This window comes from Aedes aegypti, chromosome 3 (assembly GCF_002204515.2).
Source record: "Aedes aegypti strain LVP_AGWG chromosome 3, AaegL5.0 Primary Assembly, whole genome shotgun sequence".
NCBI classification, from domain to species: Eukaryota; Metazoa; Arthropoda; class Insecta; order Diptera; family Culicidae; genus Aedes; species Aedes aegypti.
The window spans coordinates 200,464,385-200,492,309 of record NC_035109.1 but is presented as its reverse complement, the minus strand read 5'-3'; the positions used below and the strand labels follow the sequence as shown (position 1 = coordinate 200,492,309).

The 27,925-nt window shown below is 35.8% G+C and overlaps 1 protein-coding gene across 4 annotated transcripts in view; it reads right to left on the bottom strand.

The window, feature by feature from the left end:
* The window catches only part of LOC5568206 (tachykinins), a 72,084-nt gene that overhangs the window by 24,428 nt on the left and 19,731 nt on the right, over positions 1-27,925 (bottom strand). For 3 of the 4 annotated variants that reach the window (XM_021853586.1, XM_021853588.1, XM_001652085.2), the window contains exons 2-6: positions 5,270-5,366; positions 4,999-5,213; positions 4,827-4,902; positions 3,339-3,474; positions 2,976-3,275 (exon numbers count right to left, since the gene is read on the bottom strand). In XM_021853586.1, the coding sequence (XP_021709278.1) occupies positions 2,976-3,275; positions 3,339-3,474; positions 4,827-4,902; positions 4,999-5,213; positions 5,270-5,362 (820 nt within the window). In that variant the 5' untranslated portion in view covers positions 5,363-5,366. The remainder of the gene's footprint in view (positions 1-2,975; positions 3,276-3,338; positions 3,475-4,826; positions 4,903-4,998; positions 5,214-5,269; positions 5,367-27,925) is intronic. The other variant, XM_021853587.1, reaches the window with a different exon arrangement.

Here is a 27,925-nt window from a genome sequence, read left to right as displayed (position 1 = left end):
TCAAGTAAAGAATAGTCAAGTAGTTATGACAATTATAAGAGCTAAATACTTTTTGGGGAACTAGGCTATTCGTGGAAATAGGGTATTCGGGGCACTGGCATTATGGGAACTGGCGTTCGTGGAAACGAAATTCGGGGAACCGTCATTCGGAGAAAAGTAGCACAACCGTTCAAAATAAGCTGCACTTACATATGTCATACTATGTTTTATGATCAAACTTGACCCAAGCTATTGATTTTTTTTTTGTTTTCATAGTTATTCTTCCTTCTTTTAAAATTGGCTGTTCTTTCTAATTGTATTTCCAAAGGGTGATTTATATTAGGGATGGTACACAAATTATGTCACGCTAAATTTCGACTTTTACGACCCCCTCCCCCTCCCTTTGTCACGTTTTTTGTATGAGTCCTTTGAAAATTTTGTAAGGCTTGTCACGCTTGGCTTGACCACCCCCCCCCCCCCCCTTGGAGCGTGACGTAATTTGTGCATGACCCCTTACAGTTAACTCTCCCTTACTCGATATTCGGTATCTCGATATCGAGTTAGATAACCATAATAAAAGCTGGTTTTCATGGCTAACTCGATGGTCCCTTGGATAGCAATTGCGCTGATTTTGTGTTCTGTAACTCGATACCTCCCTAACTCGATGATCCCTTCAATATCGAGTAAGGGAGAGTTGACTGTAGTGTAATATTCTTCATAAGTACAAAATAAATTGATGGAATGTTTTTTTTTTTTTGCTTTCATAGCATATTATTCCTTCTTTTGAACATATGCTGTTCTTCCTAGGTTTATTGTCTTCGTAATTAAGGTACCGTGGGGCAAGTGGGTAATGGAATTCGCATAGTTAAGATTCTTCAAATTCTAGAGACTTTAAATTGAAACAAATGAGGTCGTATATATTCTTTAGCTTGACTCCCACTAAATATAAGCAGCATGCTGAAATTATTTTTATGAAAAATTGAAGAAAAAAATACAGAAAAAGTTTTTGAAAAATGTGTCCTTACTTTTCACTTGCCCCAAAAGTGGGGCAAGTGAAAAGTTTACCGTTTTGAACAATAAATTCAAAAACAAACAGTTATATTCACGATTTCTATTAGCTTTAACATTTGTTAAGGCTTCCCAATGAACAATTACATAAGTAACATGTAAACAAAGAAAATGTTATTGTTTTCACTTGAATTTTCTTCTGTTCAGTTATGTTAGTTGAAATGATTCGACAACATTATAACTGCAACATTTCCAATGTTAGTTCTTACATTATAGGACAGCAATTGCATTTCTGCTCTGTAGAATAGAATGTTCAATAACGGACTTAGAATCTTTTTTATGTGGATAGACCTACACCCCATTTTTATGTTTTGAACTAGCTTTACATAGACATTCCACGAGATCTCCGTGTGTTCTCTAATATTGCAACTTTTCAGTCAACGTCTTCCTTTTAATTGGCTGCCCGAAGTAGACATATTATTATTGTAATGTTTGGCAACATTTTTTAAAGAAGTTCCATGATTTCTAATAGCTTTTAACGCTTGAGTAGTGTTTCTTGAATTATCAGCACTTTATGTTTTTCTATGATAATTGCGAACCATGTTTACTTATGGCTACTTAAAGAGAAAACACAAATTCAATCTCTAATGATAAACTTTTCACTTGCCCCACTCGATAAGAAAATTGACGGTGTTTAAATTTAGTTATTTTTAGGTCTACGTCGAATTAATTCTAAAACTATTTTTATTGCAGTTTGAAACTGTCACAGAGGACAACTAAGAAGTGGTACAGGAAATTATTTTCCGCAACTTTTTTCCACTGAAAATATTAAAATATGATTGTACGTCGCCAACTTGTTACGGAGTAACAGTTGACAGGTTAACAATTTTTCACTCTATTATGCAATAATGGCTGAAAAATCTCAGAAATCTTTTACCTATCGTAATATTCTCAATGACCTCAAAGGTTTACGCATGAGTTTAAAACGTTAATTCACATATTCAGTAAAATATATCAATTGTTTTCACTTACCCCATTTACCCACTTGCCCCGCGGTACCTTATGTAGATTAATGAATCACAATTACACTAGAAAATTTCTCTTGTCTTTGATAATTTCTTTTTACAGCAAAGATTAATAGCTATAAAATATCGTAGTCTATATGCACTAGAGTGGCCCACATTAGTCAGACTACAATAAACTACTGTAAAAATTTGAACAGAATCTATCAACTCTAAGGAGGGGCTAAACCAGATTGAAATTTGTAAGGAGAAAATCGTCAAAATATATAAAAAACGTCCAAGCGGTTCTAAAGATTTCTAATTAATAAATGGTTCCAAAGCTTTCTAATTAATAAATCAAAGACTGCAACAAATCGGAAGTGTTGTCGTTAAAAAAATATGTTTCACCTATGAAAACTATAATTTGGTTTTCCTTGAATTTTTCAGTTAAATGTGTTTACTATTTACCATTAACCTGAATTTTAACAGCCAACAATATCTTGTAATTTTTTTCTGGGGATTGTCCCTTTCTGGGGAATGGTTTTCTGGGAAATGTCCTATTCTGAGGAATGGATTTCCGGGGAATGTCTCATTCTGGGGAATGTCTCATTCTGGGGAATGTCTCATTCTGGGGAATGTCTCATTCTGGGGAATGGCGTTCTGGGGAATGTCATTCTGGGGAACGTCATTCTGGGAAATGTCATATAATCGAATTACCTTATGAAAGATAAAAATTGGTTGGACCAGAATCAGAATTTTATTAACGGTTGAGAATAAAGGAGTTGGGTCTTATTGACGTATGACAGATCACACAAATTTTGAAAAATATCCATACAAAAAGCGTTGCAAAGTAGTGTAGTCAAAGTTGGGAAGTTGCTAAAATCTAAGTTTATAGGGGAACTATTTCGAATGAATGTACATTTTTTAGTTTTATATTAAAATTTATCTAAGTATAAACAAAAATGTGCATTACGTGATTCTACATACCTAAGAATCCTGAAGGCGCTCGTTTAGTTTCAGAATTTGAGCTGCTATCTTCAGTTGCTTTTTTTCCACGCATTCCCAGGAAGCCAGATGGAGCCCTCTTTTCGCTAGTTTGAAATGTAGAAATCGAAGGATTATTGCTGATTTCCTGTTCTATTTGATGGATTCTATACAGTTCTTCAAGAAAAGCCCTTTCTCTTTGCAGTAGCTCATCGAAATGAATATCTTTCGTTAATTCAAGCTGGTTTGTGTTATCGTCAAAACTGCTGTTCATGTCATAGAAAGCTTTTTTGCCTCGCATTCCTGTGGTAAATGGGTTTGCGTATCATTAATATCATTACTGCTTTCAACATTGATTCCGCTTACCTGTGAATCCGGATGGTACCCGTTTTGCACCGTTGTAGTAATACTTTTTGCCTCTCAAGCCAAGGAAACCGGAAGGAGCCCGCTTAGGATACAATCTTAAGGGATAGAAGGGAATATTTTTTTTTCCACGGACATCCTATGTGTGTTGAGAGAAAAATGCATACAAAATGTTTAATACTTCTGTAAAAAAAATGACGTGTTACATGTTTCTACAACCGAATGAAAGTAATTGTACTGAAAAACTGCTTGATGAAACGTTTTGTTTTCAAGCAATAAATCTATAGTCTATTATAAATAGGCGTGATAAATAAACTTCTCTATTTGCATCATGTTTTTACCCCAAAACATCATCAAAATCGTAATGACTAGTGCACCTGAACTAGTGATAGAGGCAATAATAACGGGTTGAGATATGATAAATCGCAAAAAAAACGGAAGCGGATTTTTATATATGAATACGTCATTAGAAATTTTTTGTATACTTTTTACGTAAAAAATAATCTTAAAGTTATAAAATCATTAAATCTTTCCAAAGAAGCACTTCCTCCATTATTAGAACATGTTCCAATAATAGTGGTTATAGCCACTATACTTTGATAAAAAGCGGATTTTTTTCTTAAGCGCTTTTCTTGTCAGCTGCGGACTACGCTTAAGACACGCTATTCTAGCAACGCACCACTTTTTTAATTGTGTTGTATTTTTCTGACTGAATAAAAATTTTTATACAATTTTTTTTTTGTTTCGACATGGTTCATGTTATCTATAACATGCTATAAACCACACTACTTAAATTATTGGACATAACACATTACACTAGATCAGCCATCCTATTTGATTTTTGGTTTTATTTTTATTTCTAATTTAAAATTTTCTTGGTCCCCATTTTGGACTCTACAATGTCATAAATTAAGGAGAATGTTTGAAAAAATCATACAAATCGATTGAACAATCTCCAAAAATCTGAAAATTACAATGTATTGTTTTTTTTTTATTTAAAGTTTAGAAGAGATTTTTTTCGTAATGGGAATTTAATTGTCTTCCCTGGTCATAGTGTATCATCGTACACGATATATGAATGCGAGAAAGCTCTAAGTTAATAACTGTGGAAGTGCTCATTGAACACTGAGCTGAAAAGCAGACTCTGTCTCAATAAGGACGTAATGTCAAGAAAAGAAGAAGGATCTATGCTCCAAGTAATTCAACTATTACTACCATTATCAAAATTTCAAAAAATGTTGTGTTCAAGTCAGGATTACTTGTCTTAAGAGACTGTTTTTCATCACGCTAATCTGTCATGGAGCAGCCTAAAATTATTACGTAACTACATAATTTCATTTGCATTATGACTCATTACGCAACATTTTTAAGTTATAAAATTCGAAAATTAACTTTATAAATTAACTCGCATTAAAATTTCACTTGATTCAATCTCCGTTATGAACGAATTTACTTGATGATGAAATTTATGAAACAGATTTTATAACTTACCAAGCGGTTTTCATTGGTATCATCGTTATTCCAATCATAGTTAAGCTTTCCTTCTACTCCGGAATCGGGATTCGGTCTGATTCAATCGTTAAATGAAAATGGTATAAAACAGATAAAAAGTGTTTTATATTGAGAAACTAATTCAATTGACCATATTATACACCGCAATTACCGAAAATAATGGAATTCATCATCAAGCGAATGCGAAACTAGTGCATCATCTTCACCATCATCGTTATCGGTGGGTACATCGTTGGCTACCTTCGATGTGCCATCTGTGTCCAGTAGCGGCAATACAGTCGTGATTGCATTATCAGGTTCATTAAAATTTGAATAAAAATTTCCTACGCCTTCGCTATAATAATGGTCACGTTTGTCACGAATGTTCTAAGTAAAATAGAAGTATTATTAATAATTTTACAACATTTATTCATGATAAATACCTTTGTAACGTCCGATTTTACACCGGGATCTGCATAACTGAAGTATATATTCAACATGAGTAGAACAAGTGTTCCTATCCTAATAGTATTCATTTTGCTGAAACAAAGAAAATAAATTTTCTGATATTTCTTGATCTGCTTTAAATAATCGGGAATATTGTGCTAAATAACATTTAACATTTAAAACGAGGTGAATTGACCAATCATGTTACAACAATGTTAATGATGATATACGTAATAATCGCGACGCCAGTGGTGTACACTCCCGTGCCAAAATTTGTGGTCACCCCAAAAAAGATATCCATACATCTGGAAACACACGTCTAAATCGACAGACAATAAGTTAGACTTAATTCGTATGTATTTCGTTAAAAATATGTTTGAGTAGTGTTTGGCCCATCAATTGTACCAGCTTTGTTTTTTAGGAAAATGCACGCTTTGCAAGGTTGTTTAATTCTACGCAACCATTACACTCCATAATAACTTCCTTTTCTTCTAATACCTGTTTCTACGACCTGCTTTGCTCATGTTCACAGCTGATCAGTAGAAGTTTTCTAATTTTATTTTGTGTAGGGAAATATATCTAATTGCAAATCTTTCATAAATGAAAGCTTTAATCGAAAAAAATATTTGGTAGCCGTGATAGCCATCATCATAGCATTGTGTATAACCGGCACCAAATTTTTTTTTCGAAAATAGTTCCCATTTTGAAGAAATAATTCGTTGGACGCACTTCACCATACACATATTTTCAGCGTTACCTTTATGCAATCTTTCGTGCATAGACACTAGCGCATACCACTATGTGGTGAGTAGCGAAATGAGCCATGCATGTAACCCAAATTTCCCGAATTTATCGATGCATGGAGCTAGTGTTTTCCAATGAATTCGACAGTCAAGAGATTCCTCATAACAGCGTCCGTTCCCCATGTCAGATGCGGCTGATTATCCTCCGAGTGCCAGAGAAGTACTCTAAGCTAAACTGTTCATTTTGGCCCTCCGAACATATAGAGGGAATGGTCCTCCGGAAATCTAAGGAATTGGTGTCAGGCCCTGCAAGCCAGCCGTAAACACAGGAACGTCAATGAGATAATACGAACCAGAACAATCGGCCACAGCGACGGAAATGGACTAGCGATTGGAAGTTCGGTACGTGAAACTGCAAATCTCTTAACTTTATCGGAAGCACACGCATACACGGATAAAAATCTGATCCCCACACCATGATTTACAAATCATGAAATTCATAAATTGGTTAGGATCAGGATCACAAATCATGATTCCTGGAGTCATAATCATGATTCCCCATAAGCGTAACATCCAGTGTGAAAACACTAAGCGGCGCACTTTGCTTCAGGTCATTCGTATCGATCACACTTAATTCAAGATGACGAAGCGGTTGAGTGGTAGAGTACGTGGCTTACAATCGAAAGGTTCTTGGCTCGAATCCCAATGTATGCTATTTTTAACTATTTTTTTATTTTGTCGATCATAAACGGTAGCGCGACTCAGCATTTTTGGCATTTGAATCATGATTCCGAGCAATCAGCTACAAAAACCTAACGCGTGTGTTGCGTTACGGCAATCGGACTCATGATATCATGAGTTCAAATCATGGTGTATTTTCATAAGACCAAAACACGCTGGAATCATGATATCATGAGCCATAATCTAGTTTTTGGATTCTGATTTCTACCCGTGTACTCTCCGATGTACTGAAGATCCGCGGTTTTGGCATCGTAGCGCTGTAGGAGGTGTGCTGGACAGGTTCGAAAGTGCGAACGTTTAGAGGTAACCATATCATCTACCAGAGCTAGGCAACACACGTGAGCTGGGAACAGCTTTTATAGTGATGGGTGATATGCAAAGGCGCGTGATGTGCAAGTTAAGGCTTAAAGACCGGTTCTTCAACTTCAGCATCATAAACGTGCATACCCCTCACTCCGGAAGCACTGATGATTACAAGGACGCATTTTACGCATAGCTCGAACGCGAGTACGACCGCTGCCCAAGCCACTACATCAAGATCATCATAGAAAATTTGAACGCTCAGGTTGACCAGAAGGAGGAGTTCAGACAGATGATTGGAAAGTGCAGCGCCCACCGGCTGACGAAAAAGAACGGCCTACGACTAATAGATTTTGCCGCATCCAAAAGTATGGATTCGTAGCACCTACTTTCAGCACAGCCTCCCTTATCGGTACACCTGGAGATCACCACAGCAGACGGAATCACAAATCGACCACGTTTTATTCGATGGACGGCACTTCTCCGATAGAACCGACGTCAGAACCTATCGCGGCGCTAATATTGGCTCTGATCATTATCTACTGATGGTTAAACTGCGCCCAAAACTATCCGTCATCAACAATGCACGCAACAGCATCTTGAAGTAGCGTTGCCGGAACAGGGCGACCTTGACGAAGCCTCTATTGAGGACTGCTGGAGCACCATAAAAACAGCCATCAACAACGCAGCCGAGAGCATCGTCGGGTACGTGGAACTACGTGGATGGCATGTATCGATTGGTTCGACGAAGAATGTAGGGGCTGATCCATTAATTACGTAAGACAATTTTCGGGGGTTTTCAACCCCCCTTTCCCCGTGGTAAGATTTTGTGTATAAAAATAAAAAATAAAATGTATAGCGCGTAAGAAATCTCAGAAAGCCCCCCTTCCCCCTATAAACCCTTACGTAATTAATGGACAGCCCCAAGGCAGGTTTTGCAGGAGATGAATGCAGCGCGGGCTGCAATGCTGCAGCAAGGAACGCGACAAAACGTGGAGTGATATAAAAGGAAACGAAAGCAGCAAAGCCGCCTATTCCGGGACTAAATTCGCCGCCTGGATGAAACGGAATGTGAAGAAATGAAGCAGCTGCATCGTTTATAAGAAACGCGAAAGTTCTACGAGAAGCTACGTGAGCCAAAATGTGTAGGGATAAGGATGGAAGCATCTTGACGGACGGATGTGAGGTGATTGAAATGTGGAAGCAGCATTGCGATGAACACCTGAAAGGCACGGAGAACACAGGCGCAGAGGGTCATGACAGCTGAAGAAGTGACTACGTCAGCACGACTGATGAAGGAAACCAACCTTTTCCTACATAGAGGGAAGTTAAAGATGCCATCAACCAGCTCAAGAATAACAAGGCAGCTGGTAAGGATGGTATTGATGCTGAACTCATCAAAATGGGCCCGGAGAGGTTGGCCGCCTGTCTGTACCGGCTGATTGTCAGAATCTGGGATACGGAATAGCTGACGGAGGAATGAAAGCAAGGTGTCATATGCTCCATTTACAAGAAGGGCGACAAACTGGAATTTGATAACTATCGTGCGATCACTATCCTGAATGCCGCCTACGAAACGCTATCCCGTTTTCTTCCTTCGTCTATTACCGATAGCAAATGAGTTTGTGGGAAGCTATCAAACTGGTTCCTTTAACGGCCGCTCGACGACGGAGAAAATCTTCACTGTACGGCAAATCCTCCAAAAATGCCGTGAACACCAAATCCCAACACATCACCTGTTCATCGATTTTAAAGCGGCTTATGATAGCATCGACCGCGAAGAGCTATGGAAAATCATGAACGTGTATAGCTTTCCCGGGGAGCTCGAAAGACTAATAAGAGCAACGATGGACGGTGTGCCGAATAGCGTGAAGATTTCGGGCCAACATTCCAGTTCGTTCAAATCCCGCCGGGGACTTCGACAAGGTGATGGACCTTCGTGCCTGCTATTAAACATCGCGCTAGAAGGCGTCATGCGGAGAGCCGGGTTCAATAACCGAGGTACAATTACACAGCGCAACAAAAATGACATTTTTGCGTGTCTCAAGGATCAAATTATGTGTCTCTAGTAGATTTGTGGTTGCTGAATCTGATGCCGTTCTCAGAAATTTCCCAGCACGTTACAATTTTTGGCTACAGGTCGCCAAAGTTGTATAAAACATTGATTTTATCGATGTTTACCTAAAATTTGAAGTATATTTTATCAAACTTTTTTGTCATCTTATCCATCTAGCATGCAAAAGAGGACTTAAACTTTCATTTTAGATGTATTTTGATTGAAATTGCACGATTAAATTTAGATTAAACCGATTTTTTCAATATGCTTGTAGTCTCCATACTAAATTCTTCGTTTCTCTTATATGTCAAAATACAATACTTTTGTAGACCATCAAAAAATAACTTTTCCGAGTCAAAAGTATTATAAACTGTGATGATAAGTATTGTTATACACATAAAGTTTGAATTCTGTGGCAAATTAGGTAAATAATTTGCCTTACAAGCTGGCAAACTTGCATGCAAGTTGGCTGAAATAGTCAATTTTTGCATTTTCAACAACCAATATCTCAAAAACTAGACGTGCTATGATATTTCTGTAAACGGCAATGGATTCAGCAACCCTTTATGAAGTAAATAGAGGTATTTTGATGCTGGAGACAAAAACGTGTTCCGCAGTGTTATTACAAAATCGTCGGATTGTGGATATCGTCGGCAGAACATTTGGAACGGTGACAGACCTGTACACCCGCCTGAAACGTGAAGCGACTAAAGTTTTGGTGGTGCATGCGTCGAAAACAAAGTTCATGCTGATAGGCGGAACCGAGCGCGACAGAGCCCACCTAGGAAGCAGTGTTACGATACGCTCTTTTGTAATACGCTCAGTAATGTATTAAAATCATTTTTTTATTGAACATCCGTTATTCTCGACTCGAGCAAAAATTTATATTTTTAATACAATCATGTCCCAGTAAAATAATCATGTCCCAGTAAATGCTCCTGTGATGATCTCTTCTTCACATCAAGAAGCTTCGCATCTTTGTGTGTTGTGAAATTTGAGTAAATGGAGCAGAAAAAAGCACAAAATCTCTTTTTCAAATTATATACAGCTAGGTGTGTTAATCCAGAAGCGCCCGGTTATGTGTAACTTTTTGAAGAGTTCTTCAGCATTTTCAGCTGTAGCTGAAGCTAAGAAGCATGCTTTATCTCAATGGAGACGTAATTTCAAGAAGAAGAAGAAGAAAAAGATTATTAAGATATTTGGATGATAAAAAACGCGAACACATATCCAGAGAATTCTATTCCATAACTTTATTGCTTTAGGCTCATTATGCCCCAATAACCCCATCTTCATATTATTATCAGCATTCAACAGTATAGCGAACGTTTGTAATTTGCAATAATCTCATTAGCGAATGATAATGTTTCGTTTCGTATGTTTTCAACTGATATTAAATATTTATAGGAATGAAAGCCATTTGTGCTGCGAACTGGGTACCTACGTTGAATGAGTTGCAGCTTTAACATTTCCTTACACCCTCTATCTGTAGCAGATTAGCACTTTCTGCGCTAATAAGCAAAATTCTTAATTGCGATAGTAGATAGACAAATCTGTTGATCCTATGTTAAATGGTGTTTGCAGATGATGAAGCTACAAACGAGATGTGTGATGTATTATTTTTTTTTTTTCGTTATAGATTATCAGCACATGACAAGTAGATGTCAACGTATTTAAATAGCTCTATATAAACATTCGTTAATGTTTGCATTTCAGATTGCGTTGTCCTTAAACGTATATATTTGCAGCGGGCTGTCGAATTTCACTCAAAATCACGTACCCGTATGCCTCTTGTAAGTTGCCACTTTGTTTCTACCGATGTTGACCTTCTCTACAAGTGTAAAAACATGTTTCTTTTTGTGCGTTTACGTGCGCTATTTGCTTTACATGAACATACATGTTTTATTACCGAGTGTAACTTCCGTGGTCTTTTCGCTATGCTATTGGAATCAGCATCATTTTTTTTGCTAGCTGACGGGCATTTGAAAACGGTGCGGTTACTGCAAAGACATTAGTGTTTTATCTGTTCGAAGCAGGTGGCTCATTTCATGAGATGAAAAGTAAAACGTTCAAATGTGATGAACAATATTTTGTGTTAATTTTCTTGTCATCGTTTTGTGGGCTTCAAGAAACAATTTTTATATAGGGTCGATGTACCAATAGTCGCATAGCTAACAACAAATATTTATTCATATTAAATCGAAAAATAAAGCCAGCGGAATTATTTTTACATCATTTGAAAACTAGGTGTAAAAAACATATGAAAACCACGAAAACTAAAATTTTGTATTTATTATCGCTTGTGCTACTATAGGAACACATGTGCCTATAGTAGCACTATTTATAATTTATGTTCCTATAGTAGCACTAGCTTCACGGCGTAGGCAAAATACAAATAAAAACATTAGTTTTACAACATTTTTATATTTTTCCTTTAAAGTGTGTATCAAAAGCTTTCGGTTGATGTAAAAAAGTTTTTAATTTATCAGTTTTTTCGTTTGACAAAAAATAGTTTCTATTAGTAGTGCTAGGGACAATAGGTTTATTATGGTTGCAAGGGAGCTTAAATTTTAAGCAAAACTTAATCATTTAATGAACAAAAACGAGCTATGTTTTTGTACTTAGATAAATAGCTCCTTACCTTCACGTCAAAAAATATTTTCCAACGATTTATAGCATTTATAGCAAAACGGCCGTAAAAAGCCACTAATGCGACTATAGGGGAATGTCTACTAAGGGAACACCGACCCTATACACTCCCGTGCATAAGTTTGGGTTCACCCCCTAAAAAACATACAAAAGTTTTCTGTCCATATCTATGTGATTACAAGTCCAATTGAAACTCTTTAAGCCGCATTCGAAAGGCAAAGAGTTATTCTTACTTCGTATGTATTTTTCCAAAAACATTTTTTGAATTTTGTATACTAAATTTTTACTTAAAGTTGTTACATTTTTCAAAAAACACCCTGAAAAATCATATCTTTTTTTTTCTCAGCATTGGATCGACCAAAATTTTAAATCAAAGTGTCATGAGAATCGTAATCTTATATTCTTTGAAGAGGCCCCACAAAATTTTGGAGGAAAAATCTGGAAAGTATTCAAAATCAATGAAACCGTCAGTCAAGTCATCGTGCAAAAGTCTGGGTTCACCCCTCAGTATGATGCAAATCGTGCAAAAGTTTGGGTTCACCTGAGCCGCACGCATATCATTTATGTCAATATCTCTACCATTTTTCAACTGATTTTTATAGTTTAAAGCTTTTTTGATCGCAAATAATGGCGCGTACATGATTGGTTGGAGATTTCACAGATTTAAGAAAGTTCAGGTGTACCCAAACTTTTGCACGATACACCATACTGAGGGGTGAACCCAAACTTTTGCACGATGACTTGACTGACTGTTTCATTGATTTTGAATACTTTCCAGATTTTTCCGCCAAAATTTTGTGGGGTCTCTTCAAAGAATATAAGATTACGATTCTCATGACACTTTGATTTAAAATTTTGGTCGATCCAATGCTGAGGAAATTAGATATGATTTTTCAGTGTGTTTTTTGAAAAATGTAACAACTTTAAGTAAAAATTTAGTATACAAAATTCAAAAAATGTTTTTGGAAAAATACATACGAAGTAAGAATAACTCTTTGCCTTTCGAATGCGGCTTAATGAGTTCAATTGAACTTGTAATCACATAGATATGGACAGAACGCTTTTGCATGTTTTTAAGGGGGTGAACCCAAACTTATGCACGGGAGTGTAAGTTTGAATAATGACCACCGTAATCCGAGGGCATTTCATAAAATTACAGCCAAACCTCCATGTGTCGAAATCTGAAAGGACCATCGACTCATAAAAATTGTATTAGAACAGAAATGCTTCGGAAAGCTGTTTGAGCGGACCATCATAACAACTATGGAATCTTGTTTTTAGTGTGGTGCCATGAGTCGATATCGAGTCATGGAACATCGACTCATGGAGGTTTCACTATATTTTTAATATTAAAAATTGAAAATGACACACTAGGACAAAATTTATCACCGTATAACAAAGCAGAGTTAATAAGAAAAAAACGGAAATGTTCAATCGGATGTCATTTTCCCATACATATTAAAAAAAATACCTAAAAAGATAGAATTTTCATAAAATTTGTGCTAGAAATCGTTCTAAAACATTTCTGTTTCAGCACCAAATGAAAGGGGAGACTGTCATCGTTTGCTGAGTACCTCCCATGTGTTCTCCCATAGACACCGTGTACCCTCTTGAAAATAATAATAATTACTGCCACTGTGCATCGTACTTTTGTGCTATACGAAGGGTAGGGCACGTCCTACATTCGCACTAGTGGCGGCTTATTTCAACCGTATTGCTATAAAGCTAGATTTTATTCAATAAGTAATCGATATAAATAGTTTCGATTGAAATTTAAACTCCCTTGCACCTATAGTAGCGCTATTTTACCTAGAGTAGCACCACTAAGAGACTATTTTTTATGAAACTAAATAAAAGAAAATATAAGACTTGTTTTTAATTATGAATAGTGGTTTACGGCCAACCAGCCGAGTGGAAGTTTAACAACTACCGAAAAGCTAAACATTACATATAATTTGCAATTGGATTAGATGGACAAATTGATGTGAAGATTTGTGAAAAAGTTACACGTCTTCTCAGTGAGAATCGAACTCACGACTCCCCGATCTCTAGTTGGAGCGCGTTAACCACTACGCCATGAGAGGACTCATGAACGCAGAAGTTAACCTGAATTCGATTTGAGCTCAATAATCACGTGGTCCTTTTTCGCAAAGTGCACCTCTTTCGGAAGAATTAGATGCCCATCCAAACACAACGCTTTCTATATATATCCAATGCCTAGCCCGAGAGCGCATTGTTTTTTAGGTATAGGAATAGCACACTACACTAGCCAGCAACTGCGCTGGCTGAGGTTTCTATTGTGTGGGCTTCCAATGGGTCGCGACGTTCTCAAACGACCGGTTACGGAACATGAGTCCGTTGCTCGATAAATATTTGTTTTTAATTATGAATCGTGGTTTACGGCCAACCAGCCGAGTGGAAGTTTAACAACTACCGAAAAGCTAAACATTACATATAATTTGCAATTGGATTAGATGGACAAATTGATGTGAAGATTTGCGAAAAAGTTACACGTCTTCTCAGTGACACAATAGAAACCTCAGCCAGCGCAGTTGCTGGCTAGTGTAGTGTGCTATTCCTATATCTAAAAAACAATGCGCTCTCGGTCTAGGCATTGGATATATATAGAAAGCGTTGTGTTTGGATGGGCATCTAATTCTTCCGAAAGAGGTGCACTTTGCGAAAAAGGACCACGTGATTATTGAGCTGAAATCGAATTCAGGTTAACTTCTGCGTTCATGAGTCCTCTCACGGCGTAGTGGTAACGCGCCCCAACTAGAGATCGGGGAGTCGTGAGTTCGATTCTCACTGAGAAGACGTGTAACTTTTTCGCAAATCTTCACATCAATTTGTCCATCTAATCCAATTGCAAATTATATGTAATGTTTAGCTTTTCGGTAGTTGATAAATATAAGACGTTTTTAACACTTATTGTAAAAAAGTGAAAAAAGCTAGTGCTACTAACTATAGGAATAACACTACTATATACAAATGTCTTTCTATAGTTGCTCAAGCGATATTAAGCATAATAATATGATTTTTTGTTGTTGCTTCACAGGGTGTCTACCTGGAAATACCTGGAAAACCTGAAATTATCAGGGAACTTTATTGAACCTGAAAAAAAAAACTGGAATTCTCAGGGAATTCTACCACAACCAGGGAAATTTTTTTTAATTAGTAATAAATGGTGGAATATGTTTTTTGTGACATTGTTTTTTTTTTATTTCGTGTCGATCTTAAAACGCTACTTGCGATGTTCAGTCAGTAATGTTTTAATCCTTTATTCAGCATAAAACATGTTTAGACAATGAAGTAGAAGTTTAGATTGCCAAGTTTATACAGTCTATATTTCTCAAGGGATGCCTAAAAGTGTTTCTCCAGAAATTCTAGAGCACTCTAACGCCACTATCTACAGTAATTTTTTATAGAGATTACTCTGAAAATATGCGATGAACTAGCCTAGGGCTGACAATCTTAGCAATAAAAAAAATACTCTGAAGTTATCCTGGTGATTATCCCAGGATTTCCTTCACATATTTTTTCACTGATCTTTCCATTTATTACTTCTAGGAGATTTACCACAGGAGTTCTTCCACAAAGGTTTATTCCAGAGTTTTTGAGAAAAACAAATCGTTACGAAATATTTCCAATAAACCCTACAATAATTCGTCGATTTTTTCTTTCATTTATTTCCAGGATCATTTTAAAAATCAATCGTAGATGAACTCTCAGAGCTATCAGGAATTGCTCTTAAAATTTCTTCAGGCATTATTCAATGAAATCTATTGTTAACCTCTCCAAGATTTCTTAAAGAAATTTGAGCATAGTTTGCTGTGGTTCGAATATTTCTCGAATATTTTTGTAAATAAATTTTCCAAATCTCCATGGATGCTTCACAACTTCGCTGAACGTTCCACACCAGTTATTATTATAGTTATTGTTCCGATCATTCATACATATTTCTATTTTAAGGATTCCGTGGAGATTTTTTTAAAGAATTTTCTCAAAATGTCTTGTAGGACATTATTCAGAGAGTCGAATGATTTTTTTTTTTGGTTATCATAGCAATCTATAAAACAATCCTAGAAAGAAATTCGGCAAGAATCTAGGAGTTTTCCTGAGACTCTCGTATGAATTCAACAGGGCACACTTAAAACGCACACAAGTTCAATCAGAGATTACCCTAGAACTTTCTTTAGGAATTTCTCGTTTATTTTTTGATGTTTTTTGCCAAAAAAAAATCTGAAAAATTCCTTTGACATTTTCCTAGAGACGCCCCTTGATGAATGATTGGAAAAAATCTTTGTAGACTTCCTTGGGAATCTTTGAAAAAATGGAAGAATTTCTGAAGGAATAGTGAATTCTTGAAGATGCTCTAAACGGAAATGTCGTAGAAAGTCCTAGGAATATCAATGACTATATTTCTATAGATCTTGAAACTTCCTTTAAAAATGAAACGATCTTTATCTCTGATCCTTACAAAAAAATGCATATTGGGTTCGTGAAGCTATCTAAACGAATTACTTAGAAAGTTCGTGAAACATCACAGACAAAACTTCTGAAGAGATCTACGTTAAAACTAGCAGTTATACTTGTCGTAATGTCAAAAGGAATTTCAAAAAAGTCTTAGAAATATTATTTAAGAAATGTCTGTTCGAATAAGCAATTATTTTTTTTTTTCGAATAGAGTATTTTTTTATATCTGACTTTGAAGATTCGAATCACTTTCAGATCATTTGATAAACATTTTCTTTTCTTTTTTTAAGGCACTCTGTGCTTGTGGCCACTACTGTGCCGGAATCAGTTGATCTGTAGCTTCTTCTTTAACGTTACAGATCTATTTTCTACTTATCTATATTTACATCTTACTTTCACTCTCTCCTACTCTTTTACTCTCACACCGAGCAGGTAGGAGAGAGCTCTGCTGTTAATGAGGCTAGCTGCCTGCGAAGAGGGTCAGTTTGTCTCAGTCACCATCTGATACTGACGGAGGATGGATGTGCTCCCCAAAGCACGGTCCTCCGTGAGGCGTCTTCTGGTGACTGGACGGGTTTTTTGTGGAAGGGCTGGGAATCGAACCCATGACCTACCGCTTATGAAGCGAAAGCGTAACCTCAAGGCTACAGACCCCCCTAAGATAAACATTTTGGTTTTCGTGGAAATTAGAACAAAATCACCAAATTTTAAATACTTTGCAGTTAATCGTTTGATTTTTTTGTGTGTTTGGAAGGCGAACTCTTATCTTTGAAGATACATGTTAAGTCATCTTTAATGAAAAATTCATGAATCATTTTTGTATTTTGGAGAATTTCTTCAACCTGGAATTATTTTTTAAAACCTGAAAGAATCTGGAAATATAAGGGAATTTCATTTTTGTAAATAGTATTCACCCTTTCTCAAGCTTTCAGATAACGTAAAATAATACCGCTGGCATTATTTTTCGATTTCGTACAAATATTAGTTCTTATCTGATCGGCTATTGGCACACCAACCCTACACAAATTATTTCTCCTGACATAAGTTTTGAGACTAAATGCCTAAAGCGATATAACAATACCGTTAAACGGGGTATCCTTGATAATGCGAGTAAATTTAATAGTGCTGTGGGCCCCCATAATGAACGAAATAACAGAAATTCGATAAATCAGTTGAACAAAACGAATACAAAAATAAAAAGTGTTAGTATGATAATCCATGCCAAAGCTGTTTTCGTTGGAATCGAGAACATTTGAGACTGTTAATTCGTACATTGAAAATTGATGAAATTCCAACATATTTGAAACACTTATAAACAATCTGTTCTAAGATCAACATCAGATGAATTTTTCAAAAGTTTGTTTCTTAGCGAAGAGCATTTTACCAAATAGGAGCAAGTTTTGTAATCAAAGTCAGTAGTTTCTAAATAACGTTAAACATTTAAACGTATGCAACGTCCTATGCACGCAATTCATTCGAATTTGTTCGATATATAGGGGAACCTGGTCCAACTCTGTTCTAATCCGGACCATTAAGCATTTCTCAATACTGGCGCAACTGTAAAGATCGTAATAATTTTATTTTGATAAAGATAATTTTATTTTGATAAAGATAATTTTATTTTTCAATTTTAATTCTAATCTACAATAACAGTCAGTAACATAAGTTAGTAACCAAATGTTGTTTTCCATACAAAATGCCCAAGTTTGAGGGCCTGTATCTTACTGTTAGCTTCTGGTAGTCAGAATTCGCTGAAATTTGGATGACGAACTACAAATAACTTGAAGTTTTGCCTGTAAGGGAATTATTACATTTTAGTCATTTTACATAGAGTTTCAGAGGGTTGTTGAAAGACAAAAGTAAGTAACCGAGAGACTTTGTAATTTAATTCTAAAACGGTAAGTCTGTTCGGTGGTCTGCTCCACAAAGTTGTTCAACTTCAAAAGTCACACAAATTTGCAGAACACACCAACTTTCCACGTAATTCCCTTATAGGCAAAATCTGAAGTTATTTGTAGTTCGTCATCCATATTTCAGACAATTCGGACTACCAGAAGCTGACATACAGCACCCCAAACTTAGGCATTTTGTATGGAAAAACAGCATTTGGTTACTAACTTATGTCACTGACTGTATGTGTTTTATTTGATTGAATAAACATTTTAATGTCAAGGTTGAACTGTGACAAGTAGGGTAACAATATTTTGGTTTTCATCAAATATTTTAATATTCGTGGCTTTAAAATGGCAGAATTGATTTGATGCAAAAATGTTTAATTCAAGAAAATCAAATTTCGCAGCTAAAACTGTTCCATGCAAAATGTATGGACAAATTTTCACCGATAGAATATTTTTAATCTTTCAATTATAAAAACTTAACCCAAATTCTGAACGTTTCCGAAAAATATCTGAGGTACGGTGTCAAATTCTCAATCATTATTGAACTTCCATTCAATAATGATTGAGATTTCGACACCGTGTATGTATAAATCTGAAAAAAAAAATCTGAAGTTGATTTGATTGGCAATTTTGCATTTTGCAAAGTAAGATTCGCTTCCACACTTGGCAATTTGAAATTCTTTTATCAACAACTGACCACATTTTCACCATTTCGAGCACAACAAACAAAAGTTCATTTCTAAGGATCTACGTGAATTTTCACGTAGCCTTGACGTGTGGATTATTTTGAGTGTATGATACCAAACAAATGGGAATTACACGGAGCCACAAATCAACTCAACTTTGACTTCTTTTGGCTCAATTCGGCTCTTCCGTGGGATAACCCAAATTTGGGTTAACTGACATATACTCAAAATTTGACTTATTTTATTGAACTTCAACGCTGGTCGGTGCGTTTCTCTCTGCGAGAGAGGCAAAACAACCCAACCGTGAGTAAAAACTGAATGTTTACCTAAACTTAATTTTTGGGTAATCTGATTTCTCCGTGTATATTTTATAACTGCCGTAGCAAAAACGATGAAACTTGGGGTGGTCCGAATTAGAACATCGGGGGTCCGAATTGGAACAACGAATTGTTCAATCTTGTCTAGTCATGCCCTAGTAAGAGATATCAAAAAACTCTCTGCACGGAGAAAAAAGTTTGTTAAAATGAAACAAAATCTAATTAATTTCAAACAAAATTCAACTTTGAATATTGCACAAACAAAATATTAGTTTGCTCTAACATTGTCACTTGGTTGGAACAAACTAAATTATTAGAGTTGAAGTTTTTGCGAGAAATAAATTAAATTCAACAATTTCTTGTTTGTAACAACCAAAATTTTGGTTGTTGCGTTTGACAGTTCTCGAAATAACCAATTCTTTAGGTTATTTCAAACTAGAAACTTTAGTTTGTATATAACAATTCTTAGATCGAAACAAACAAATTTGTTGTTTAAATCAAACATTTGTTTTGTTGTAAAATGAGGATTGGTTTTTCTGTTTTATTTGTTTCTTAAATAAATAAGTAAAACGTAGAGAAGTACATTATGTGTATTTTTAAATAAATAAGGTACAATTACAATGATTATTATTGTTCAATTGAACCTTTATCGTTAGCGTCGAAAGCATGAAGCACCTTATTTTGCGAAGCATCGGTTGTCCAGGGGCCTTCCTTAGCCGAGTGATTAGAGTCCGCGGCTACAAAGCAAAGCCATGCTGAAGGTGTCTGGGTTCGATTCCCGGTCGGTCCAGGATCTTTTCGTAATGGAAATTTCCTTGACTTCCCTGGGCATAGAGTATCGTCGTACCTGCCACACGATATACGAATGCAAAAATGGCAACTAAGGCAAAGAAAGCTCTCAGTTAATAACTATGGAAGTGCTCATTGAACACTAAGCTGAGTAGCAGGCTCTGTCCCAAAGAGGACGTAAATCCAACAACAAGAAAAAGGAGAATATGATTTTCCATTATCCGAAAATAGATTAATTAATGGGCCACCCGATAAAATCAAATGAAAAAGATAATAATATGCATTACTTACCGTACAAAACCACTTATAAGAGTTAACAGACCAAAAAATCTCCACTAGCACAGTCTTTATACAGCCATTCCATGAAAAACAGAACTAGTGGGTCACCGGATTCCGTGAAAATTTTGCTATTTTGTTCCTTATCCGAAATAAGGATACACGTGTTTTTGGATTTTTTGATTAGGGTGACCATTTCCGAAATAGGGTGACCAAAAAATCGCGAATTTGCAAAATTTTATTTATTTTTAAAATCATAATTTTTGACCGCTTGACCAAAAAAATATAAAACTCCGAAAAAAATTATTTTTTTGCATGAAAATGTATAAAAATTTCTAGTTTTTAAGGATTTGTTTATATTTTTTCATGTAAATAACATATTTTTAGAACTTTATATTTTTTTCTGAAAAGTTGAAATCTTAAGCTTTCATTCCATAAAAAAAGATTGAAAATCGATTGAGCTGTTAAAAAATTATGATTTTGTTTTAATAAAAAATCTAATGCGCTGAGACCTACAGTGTGTGCAGATAAAAAATGACTGATTTTTTATTTTCAAATAAATATATCTCAAAAACTAAAAAACATACATAGCTGAAAAATTGACAGTAAACTTAAAATTTTCTAAACTTTCAAATTTAGAACAGCAATAGCCCCTTTGGTCCCAAGGCCTTCAAAACACGAAAATACGGAAATTTTTGATTTTTTTCATGTAAAAACAACAGTTTTTTTTATATATCAAAAACGATTAATTTAGGCTGAATTCAACATCGAAACATAACAATCGATTGATATCTATCCAGAAATATAATTTATACAAATTATCATACACTGACAATGGTGTTTGCATTGTTTTTTTTCAACTTAAAAAACTTTTATAGGCGATTTTTTTAAATAAATTCTGTACTTTAGCATCAAATTTTATCCACGTTCTGTATTAATATTCTCCAATGCAGTTCCAACTGCAATGATGTCAAACATTTATTTGGTTATGGATTTCCATGCCCATTATCAATGTTGATCATAATGATGATTAGGTTTTACCATCTTTTGTAGCAAGGCACCTGCCTATAGCACTGGAATAATCTGATAAACGATTCGATCAAGATTGTACTGTCGTTAGTAAGCAGTCAGTCTCCTGTATAAAGGGCCAACAATTTAGGTACACAACACATAATAACTTTTAAAAAATTGTCTGGCAAAATAGTTAGAAAATGACAGTTCCTTGGAAGTGTCGCGTAGTACTGTCTTTTGAAACACAGCTTTTAACAAATAAAGATAGATTGTAGCAAAAAAAACTGTATGAAAATTTGAACAAAAATAGGAAAATCAAATACTGTTGGTTCTAATAATAGCACTATTTTCAGCTATATATGTTTTTGCAAATAAAATCATAAAATGTACACCTCAGCTGAAACTCAACAATCTATGTTATCGGCGTACTTCAATGGGAACTCTCACTCTTTAAATACCGTAATTTCGGGTGAAATTGATCACTTTTCACGATTTTTCTTGTCTGATTTCTATAATGTTGACAATGCCAAACAACTGAATGCAGGAAAACAAGTATGAAGGTGATCCTCATTGACTCAAGTATTGAAATTTTCTAACAAATGTAATTTTAGTGCTAAAAAATATGTCTAAAATAAAAAATCGGGAGATCTAATTTCGGGGTGAAATTGATCACTTATCAATGCCATTATTGTTAGTTTTCAAAACAACTTTACATAATAAATTTGAGCTCCCTGAATCCGAATATGCTTGCCAAATTCATAACAATACAATATTTATAGAAATAATGAATGTTTAAATTTCAAGAATAACGCAGAAAACGCCTAAATGTATGCAATTTCCTAAGGAATTTCCTGATATATACCAGAAATTCAACTATTTCAACCAAAACAACGAATTGGTACGAGTTTTGGTTATGAAATCTAGTTTGGGGATATATCTTAAGTATAGCGTTAGCGTTAGCGTAGTTACGGTATACTTCGTAGATTGGATACTAGCAACATTCATGTTTCTTTTTAATAATCTCATCCTGACTACTTTCAAGAACAAGGCAGGGGAGTATACCTTGTTCAAATCATAAACAAGAATACTAAAAGCATGAATATCGCTATTCCCGGCCACGCCCATCTTTACCGTAACTTGGGATAGGGGAAGGAAATGTTGATGTAGCACTTACTTAATGAGAGGCCACCGACTCAGCGACACCCTCATAAGTGCTACGGAGTTGGAGGTTGGGGAAGGTATATTGTCAGGATTCGCCTGGAAAGCTGGCGATAGACCATAAATATTTGTTGTTTAAGCGTTTTCAAATTAATCTTTTGAATGCCGGCAATCAAAAGAGAAAACAATAGCTTATTTATAGTATAAATAGTATTTCGCGAAATGCTTGTCGATTGTGCGGTAATATTTTTGTTCAATAACCAGTAAAAAGCAAAACCGATCCCTCCAGGGTCATCGGATAGTATAAAATAACGATTCAAGGAAAAAAAAAAAAAAAAAAAAAAAAAAAAAAAAAAAAAAAAAAAAAAAAAAAAAACACGCCTATTGAAAAACTGAACTGTGCCCATTGAAAAACTGTACTGGGTGGTACTGTATTTTTAGATAATCCAAAAACGAAAGGAAGCGCGTTTGAACTAAACACCCTAGGATAACACAGTCGGTTTTTCTGCTCAATATTATACGAAAAGCAGAATCGATCCCTCCAGGGTCATCGAACGGTTAAAAAGCATCCACAACCGATTGTTAGTTGCGTTACACTCGCCCGGACAGAATGCGCAATCTGAACATAATTATCAAACTCCGAAAATAACATTTTCCGTTCAAGAAACGATCAGAAGTTCCACGACGCGGACAAAAACGATTCGGAAGGCTCACAAAAGAAAAAGTATCATACTGGAACAAACTCACCGGATTGATTCTCTAAATTTATGTGCTGCCTGTCACTTCCGGATGGTTCGGTGAACTTAGGGCAGCCAAAAACCAACAGTACTGAGGACACAAATCAAACAAATCACTTTTTCATTTTTCACTTTTCACTATTCCATTTCTGAATGTAAAAACTGTCCTGCTTGGGCATCACGAAGCATTACCCAGCAAGAAGCATTAGCTGCAAAACAGGAAAAACAGTTTGGGGATATATCTTAAGTATCCTCACAAACTTTCAGGATTATACCATGTCCAAATCCTTGTCTAGAACTAGAAGTTTATTGATGTTTGTCAACACTGCACACAGCCAATTCAGATTACCGACCCCAGTAAAATTTTACTGGGTTTTGGAACTACGGTTTTTTCGGTAATTTTTACGATTACCGAAAAAACCCAGTAAATCAAAATATGTTTTGATTGATGGAAATTACTGACTTAGTCAGTAAAATTGTAAAGCGTTTTTACTGGCGTTCCAGTTTCCCATGCTCCGATTTGCTTTTCCGGATACTGTTTTTTTTCAGAAATCAATACAAATTAACACCCAATCGACATGAACATGGACATCGACATGCATTTTTCGTACGAATAAACATCTACGGTATGCTCATATCTCAGTAGAAGTAATCGAAAAATGTGTGACAAAATCATTATTTGGATGGTTTGCATACAAGAGGCAAACTCAATGATGCAGATGACTTCACCTCTTGTATGGAAACCATCCGAATTTACCAACGTAAGCAGTCCTGAGCCTTTTTGGTTGCTTAAAATGGTTGAGTTTCTCACTAAATTTCGATTACTTACCACGAGAAAGCGCAAAATAGGTGCAGGAAAAGCTTGGTTGCCAAAGCCGTGACTCCCGGCGCCGGACGATTTTACAGCAGGAGATTCTCATTTGACACTTTCCCGCATGCGCATTAGTTTGTTTTGATTTGATTTTGACGACAAGTCAGTAAAAAACATCAACTACTGAATAGTCGGTAATTGTTTTTACTGACTTTTCGGCCTGTTCGGTAATGTTGCAAAATTGGGTCTGACAGCTACCGTAGTTCAGTAAAAAGTAAAATTTATTACTGAACCTCAGAAGTTTTCAATTAAAAAGCCGAAAGTTCGGTATTTTTTATGATTTACAATTCGTACCCAGTATAAAAAATTACCGAACAAGCAAATCGTGATTGAGTGTGCACCGTACAAGATTTAGAAATTTTACATTATTTTAATAGAAATGAACATTTTTGAATGCAAAAAACTTCACAACACACAATTTGGACATACTTACGATCACTGCAGGTTACATTGATATTTGTGCTCCATTAGGAATAAATAAAATCGAGTGACACAGTGATCAATTTCACCCTACTGATCAATTTCACCCGAATTTACGGTACGCGAAAACAAGAACTGAATAATGGCCGAACGATGCTCTGACGTTATCTACCGGTACAAACAGTAGACAGAGGGTGAGCTTTTAATCACGTGTTGCGCGCATAAAGCCGTCAATGGAAATCTCGTTCATCCTTAATTCAATTTTGGTGCAGTTGAGTTTTTACTCGTTTTAACAGTTCTGATACAGCATCTCTGAAGCCAGAAGTCCTACGTATTGAAGAATCATCCATTTCGACAGTGTTCGTTGATTCGTTTTATCTGCATTTTCCTCTTATCATTTAAACGCGCTGACTCCACAGCTATTTACTCTCATAATCGAATTGAATGAATAATTTAATCACTCTGTAGGGGTTTCACATTGTTACGCCCATCGTTCTGCCTACATAAAGTAATACCTCGCTGAACGATTGATGTTTGTTTTTCATTTAGCACATTTTCGTTTTCTTCACATGCTAGCTTTTTCGGAGAAACCTAAAAATCTGTTTAAGGAAAGCAAATTATTCTACGGTATAAATAGTAAAAGACACATCACGGATCTTATTTTGTTGCATGCATTTAATAATGAAAGTCAAATACGTTAAAATGTGTGTATATTGGAAAAATGTTGCAACCCTCTCGGTTTTTTTTTTGAGTTGAGCTTTTGTGTATAAAACATTTTATTAGGGTGTCCCAAAATTTCACTTTGGGCTAATTCACAAATTTCATAACACTGTAGGGGGTGGGTGGGTGTCCTCGTGTTGTTACAGCCCATACAAAATTGGTAGAATATTCATACAGAAAGCGTTACGAGGGGGTGGGTTGGTGTCACAAATAGCCATTTTTGGCGTTATGAAATATGTGAATGAACCCTTTGTCAATAAAATACTTGGGGCTCAACCTTCAAGTAGGAACTCTGAGAAATGTCTCTAAGAGTTTGTCCCGTAGATATTTATGAAAAAAGTCCAATTTTCGTAATTAATATCAAAAAAATATTTATTTTCAACTAGTGGTCCCAGCAAACTTTGTCTTGCCATCAAGTAGGCTGTTGAAAAATGTCATGGAACTTCCCATACAAAATGACATAGTAATAGTCTCCCGTTTTACCAAATTTTGCTAAAACTTCCCTAAACTTTTTCGTCATACGTACACGTCGGAACCCTTCAAGAACACAACAGTGAAAGAATTGTGCAAATCGGTTGTCCCGTTCGCAAGTCATTTCATGACATGCAAACACCACTTCATTTTTATTTATATAGAAGATAGATAGATTAAAATTGATGTTTTTGTAGATCTCTTTAAGTCCATATCTGAAAAAATATATTTTGCACGAAAATTGCCCTTGCACATTGATTTTTGAATATTCGAAAACATCGATCTGTACATTCTTACATTAAATCATTGAAAAATAAAGGCATAACAGTTTCTATAGGATTTTTTAACCCAAAAAGCAAATGCAAAACGTGAATTGCGGGCATTTTTTTACTGATTAAATGAAGCAAAATTAAATTGTCTGTGTACTGCGGTACTAAATGAAAATGGCATGTAGAAAATTATGAACATTTGTATGAGGAGGCAAACTTTAAACTTAGAACGCTATTTTTCAATGTCTACTTTTTTCCATATGGGACAGTTATGCTTTTATGAACGAATACCCATAAACATATATTGGCCGATGAGCTTGTCGGTCGGAAACCAGTACTAATTGGAGTAGACTTCAATGCATGGGTCGTGGAGTGGGGTAGCAGGTCAAAGGTTACAGCCTGCTGGAGGCCCTGACAATGCTAGATCCTCACTCCTTCTTGGTATTAACGTCCCCACTGGGACAGAGCCGGCTGCTCAGCTTAGTGTTCTTATGGGCACTTCCACAGTTATTAACTGAGAGCTTTCTTTGCCTAAGTAACCATTTTTACATTCGTATATCGTGTGGCAGGTACGACGATACTCTATGCCCAGGGAAGTCAAGGAAATTTCCATTACGAAAAGATCCTGGACCGACCGGGAATCGAACCCAGACACCTTCAGCATGGCTTTGCTTTGTAGCCGCGGACTCTAACCGCTCGGCTAAGGAAGGCCACCCGCATACCTCCGAATCGGAACATCACCCACAATGGTGTATGATTCATTTACAACCATATTCGATGTGGTACTACTGACTATAACTGAACCATTCCAGGGTAATGTTTAAACCTCAATGAATAAGGTTTTCATAGATTCTACCATATCAACAACGGGGTTGTTAAGAATGTTAACCGTTCAAAAAACAAGTTCTTCTCATACAAAATTTGGAAGACGACCGTAACAATAGCAGATTTTTATCACGTATGGCTGGTAATAGGGCGATATTCAAAACTGAAAAGGCAGAACTGTCAAAACGTATGGAAAATAATGAAAAACGTGAATTACTTGCAATTAGGAACCTGGATCAAAAAAGTAGTGATAAGAAATCAAGGAAAAATTGAATACATAACTTTTTGTGTTTAGTTCATCTTCCGTGGTGCTTTCTTTGCTTCAGGATTTCGTTTTTACTACCACTGAAAAAGAGCCATCTATTGCCTTTTCAGTTTTGAATATCGCCCTATTGGTAAAGAAACCTCTCAGCTGAGAAGCAGGCTCTGTCCCAGTTAGGACATAACGCCAGAAATAAGAAGAACAAAAAGAAGAATACAATGGATGTTGTTAAACAATACGTGTTGTATGTTGTAAACAGTTTTTTTTCTTGATGTATGGTTCCTAGCGTCAGCGTGCAAAACTATTTAAAAGTGGACACAACTGTGCGAGTCTTTTGAGGTGCGATAACCATTATATTCATCTCACAACATGCACATCCGAAATATTCCTGCCTAGCATGCGCTAGGTATATCCATAGTGTCATACAATTATTGTCACCGTCCTCTGGAGTAGCCATACTTCAGAACAAGACATAACAAATAATCGTCTTTTGTGCATTTCATGCATACAGAAATATATTTTCATCTGATCAAATATAACAACATTGGCCTGCAGGAGGAGATGCTTCCGGTAAAAGAACACGATAGAGCAGAAAAGAAAGAGAGTTAAAAAGTTATGCATATTTTGGTAGACTTCTTATTTTGTATGACATTACGTTCCAACTGCAATAAACCATACATCTAAGCTTAGCGTTTTATGAGCGCTTCCACAGTTATTAACTGAGAGATTTTCTTACCAATAACACTGCGGAACACGTTTTTGTCTCAAGCACCAAAATACCGCTATTTACTTAATTAAGGGTTGCTGAATCCATTGCCATTTTCAGAAATACCATAGCACGTCTAGTTTTTGAGATAATGACTGTTGAAAATGCAAAATTTGACTCTTTTAACCAACTTGCATGCAAGTTTGCCAGCTTGAATGGCAATTTATTTGCTTAATTTGCCTCAGAACTCAAACTGTATGTATATAACAATACT